The 4,222-nt window shown below is 47.7% G+C and overlaps 2 protein-coding genes across 2 annotated transcripts in view; one reads left to right on the top strand and one right to left on the bottom strand.

Moving 5' to 3' along the window:
- The window catches only part of GLS2 (glutaminase 2), a 26,047-nt gene that overhangs the window by 21,450 nt on the left and 375 nt on the right, over positions 1-4,222 (top strand). The window contains exon 17 of the mRNA XM_012805506.2: positions 4,146-4,160. Coding sequence (XP_012660960.2) covers positions 4,146-4,160 — 15 coding nt within the window. The remainder of the gene's footprint in view (positions 1-4,145; positions 4,161-4,222) is intronic.
- Positions 994-2,460, bottom strand: SPRYD4 (SPRY domain containing 4). The gene is made up of 2 exons (XM_003790531.3): positions 2,271-2,460; positions 994-1,915 (listed from the first exon to the last, which is right to left on the bottom strand). Exons 1-2 carry the CDS (start codon positions 2,437-2,439, stop codon positions 1,380-1,382), a joined length of 705 nt encoding a protein of 234 aa, XP_003790579.2. The 5' UTR covers positions 2,440-2,460; the 3' UTR covers positions 994-1,379.

Genomic DNA, 4,222 nt, shown 5'->3' with positions numbered 1-4,222 from the left:
ATATATATATATATATATATAGTTTGGAGATGGCTCGGTGCCTGTGGCTCAAGCAGCTAAGGGTTCAAATACAGCCTGGGCCTGCCAAAGAACAATGACAGCTACAACCAAAAAATAGCCGGGCGCTTGTAATCCCAGCTACTAGGGAGGTAGAGGCAGGAGAATCACTTGAGCCCAGGAGTTGGAGGTTGCTGTGAGCTGTGATGTCACAGCACTCTACCCAGGCAAACAGCTTGAGGCTCTGTCTCAAAATAAATAAATATATATATATATTATATATAGTTTGGAGAAAGAAGCTCCCCTTGGCCAGGACATACTGCTGCTACTGTCAACTGCTATTGTATAGACAGAGAAAGTATTTTGTGTTCAAATAAACTTTAATTACACAAATTATTTTTGTTAAACCCACTACTTCTCTTTCTCCCCTAGGGATATCCAGCTTCATTACCATCACAGAAGGTAGAATAAGATGGAACCACAAGGTCAGACAGAGCCCAAACAATACATATTTTACACACTTACCCCACCAGGTTTTTCTCAACCCCAAATACTGCTTTAGGTTAAGTATATTCTACTGCCAAAGGGAGAGGAAGTATGAGTCTCAACAGGCCCCAAATTGGATTGTGCAAAACCTCAATCCTTCCTACTTCCTCAGGAAGTTTCCACTGTGGCAGAAATGAAGATAAAACTTCTCAAGAATAGTTTCTAGCCATTAATCCCCTAGATATCCCCCAAGTGTCTCTTCTCCTTTGCATACAGTCATAACTGGGACAATGACTGACAGATTGGCTGGGTGTCACAATTGTACACATTAATGTAGACTGACTCAGGGTGAGAGTAGCTGCAGCTGTGTGGGGCTGAGTGTCTATGGCACTGAAAATTGGGAAAGGAGGGCTCTGTCCTCACTCTGACCCACTAAGCGAGGGAGCCAGTGGCCAGACTGTATGTGCTATAGAGAAAGGGCCAGGCAATTTGATTGCACCACTCCTCTAGCCAGAGGTAGAAAGGATTTACTTTGGAGAGATTGAGTAGAGCCCCAAGAACAAGTTACATGTGAGCCAAGGAAAGGAGAGAGATCACAGTGACAAATTCAAACAAAGCTGAAAGAGGAGAAGACCTCAGTCTGAGAAAGGCCTGGACACAGGGAGGCCGAGGGCACTGAAGGAAGCAGATCAGGGAAAATATGTCCATGGGAGCCTAGGAAATTACGTCTAGCTTTCACAGGAGGGGAAAGAGGAAGATGACTAAGATGTTGCACAGAGAACTGGACAATGAACTGTGAGAGCTAGAGATTGCTTGTGGCAAAGTAAAAAAGCTTCAAATGCTTTCAAAAGGAGGCTCGCCAAACAGCATGATTAAGGACTCCAGTAATGGACATACTAGAGACCTTCAGGCACCTCAAGCCCTGAGTGGGTCAGCAGCTCTCCATCCCAAAGAGCAAAGGCAGGTACCACTGGACCCCGGAAATCTGTCTGTAATGTGTGGACCACAGAGACCTGGTTTACATCCACCAGGCTCAGCTTCTGGGCCTCATACTCCAGCAGTAGCCCCACCTTCTCTGGCTGCCCAATACCCTCAATTGGGGCTTTCTCTTTGGCCAACATGGTGTGCCACTTGCGCTGGGCATAGGTGAACACCCAGGAACGATCATCAGCACCAATGCAGCTATCCCGAGACATGTCCACATCTGCCACTCCTATCCGGAATTGCTGGGAGCGCTTCACTGTCACCTCCCAGTAGTGTCTGCCACTGGTGACCGCTGTGTCTGCCAGCACCACTGCCCACTCCCGGAAGCGCTCCACATTCAGGGCCTTGGAGGGCTCCAATCCCACCAAGCCGTATTTGACACCTGTGTCACCTCTGAAGAGTGCTAGGCTGCTGTGGGCGGTTTTTTCTTCCAGTTTGAAACTGATGCCTGCGGGCAGAGCAAAAAGATGGAGTAATAACATGGGCAAGAACCCTAGGGCTGGTGACAATATTCCGGTCTGAATGAGGCAATCATAAAATCACGAGGAAATAAGAGAATGACAAGCGGGCAAAAGTTTGTGGTCTCTGTAGTATAGGCAGTCCTAAGAAGTGAAAAACTCGTATTGGGAAAACCCCGGGATTTCAAGAAATTAGATGGTGCCCCAGATTTGTAATGTCGAGACCAGCGCAGACGGAGAAAGGGAAAACGACCCGAGAGGTTCGGAGTTGTTACTCGGTGAGGGCTCCAGGAATAACAGAAACCATTTTGGAGGTAAAAGAGAATTTAAAAAAGATAACCCTACCTCTCCGAGCCTCTGCAGCGGCAATCCCCAATCGTTTAGCACCCCAACGGCACAAGAGCAAAGAACAAGCAATGGGCAGCGCCATCTTGCGCCATGTACAGCCAGGGCACGCCCCCCGCGCGGAGATCCCGTCCTCTCGCGTGGCGTGCGAGAGGCAGCCGCGCAGCATGATGACGCAAGAAACCAACACGCAGCCGGCGACAGTGAACTTGTTCCATCCGCGATTGCGGTTTATTCAGTTTTTCAGCTGAGGGGACTGCTTCTCGCATTTGAACTGAATAGGATTTTTAGAGAGATGGTATATAGTCTAGAGGGTAGAGTTAAACAGTAACTAGATTTGAACCTGACTCCACGTTGGGCGAATCGCTTCTCTGAGCCTTAGTGTTCTCATTTGTAAAATAGAAATTACATACGGCCATTTAGGTCTTAGCAAAAACTAAGTGAGAATAATCTAGATATAGCTTGACGAAACATAGTTCCATCTTTCAAGGGCCAGCGATGGCCTTTGCAGTACCATTCACTATGTTGAACTGTGCAGTCAGAACTGCAGGAGTTCTGTCTAGATTCAGTTGCTCGTTGCACAAAGATCCAATTATTGAGAAAAGATTGACAGCGAAGAAAAGAATTTTTTTTTTTGAGACAGTCTCGGCTTGACGTCTGTAGCTCGGCATCCACATACACTGGGACTGGCGGGTTCGAACCCGGCCAGGGTCTGCCAAAACAACAATGACAACTGCAACAACAACAAAAAAATAGCTGGGCATTGTGGCAGGCACTAGTCTCAGCTACTTGGGAGGAAATAAAAAGAGACAGAGTCTCACTTGTTGCCCTGAGTAGAGTGCCCTTGGTAGAGCTGAGGGGTCACAGCTCACAGCATCCTCAAACTCTTGGGCTGAGTCACTTGTTTCAGCCTCCCGTGTAGCTGGGACTATAGGCGCCCGTCACAACGCCCGACAGGGTCTCACTCTTCCTCAGGCTGGTCTAGAACCTGTGAGCTTCAAGCAAACTACCTGTCTAGGCCTCCCAGAGTGCTAGGATTACAGGTGTGAGCCACTACCCCAGCCCAAGAAAAGCATTTTTATTTATTTATTTTTGAGACAGAGTCTCACTTTATCGCCCTAGGTAGAGTGCCTAGGCGATTCTCCTGCCTCAGCCTCCCAAGTAGCTGGGTCTACAGGCAGAAAAGCATTTTTAATATGATAGACATTTTGGCTCGGTGCCTGTAGTTCAGTGGCTGGGGCACAGGCCACATATACGGGGCTGGCGGGTTTGAACCGGCCTACTAAACAACAATGACAACTGCAAACAACAACAAAAAATAGTTGGGCATTGTGGCGGGCACCTATAGTCCCAGCTACTCAGGAGGCTGAGGCAAGAGAATCACTTCAGCCCAAGAGTTTGAGGTTGCTGTGAGCTGTGATGCCATAGCACTCCACCTAGGGCAACATACTGAGCCTCTGTCTAAAAAAAAATATTTATTTTATTTTATTCAATTAATTAATTTATTTTTGAGACAGAGTCTCACTATGTCACCCTTGGTAGAGTGCCATGGCGTCACAGCTCAGAGAAACCTCCAACTCTTTGGCTTAAGAGATTCTCTTGCCTCAGCGTCCCCAGTAGCTGGGACTACAGGTGCCCACCACAACTCCCAGCTATTTTTTTTGTTGTTGCAGTTGTCATTGTTGTTTAGTTGGCCCTGGCCAGATTTGAACCTGCCAGCCTGGGTATATGTGGCCGGCCCCAGTGGGTAGGGTGCTACAGGCACTGCCAAAATTTCATGTATCTATATCGATATTGATAGAGATAGAGATATCTTACCCAGAGAGTGGGAGAAGCTGAAAGGATGTGATGGGCTTTTTTTTTTTTTTGAGACAGAGCCTCAAGCTGTCCCCCTGGGTAGAGTGCCGTGGCATTACAGCTCACAGCAACCTCCAACTCCTGGGCTCAAGCGA

This window comes from Otolemur garnettii, unplaced genomic scaffold (assembly GCF_000181295.1).
Source record: "Otolemur garnettii isolate 467f Iridium unplaced genomic scaffold, OtoGar3 scaffold00043, whole genome shotgun sequence".
Taxonomy (NCBI): domain Eukaryota; kingdom Metazoa; phylum Chordata; class Mammalia; order Primates; family Galagidae; genus Otolemur; species Otolemur garnettii.
This window is presented reverse-complemented; position numbering and strand designations above follow the sequence as displayed.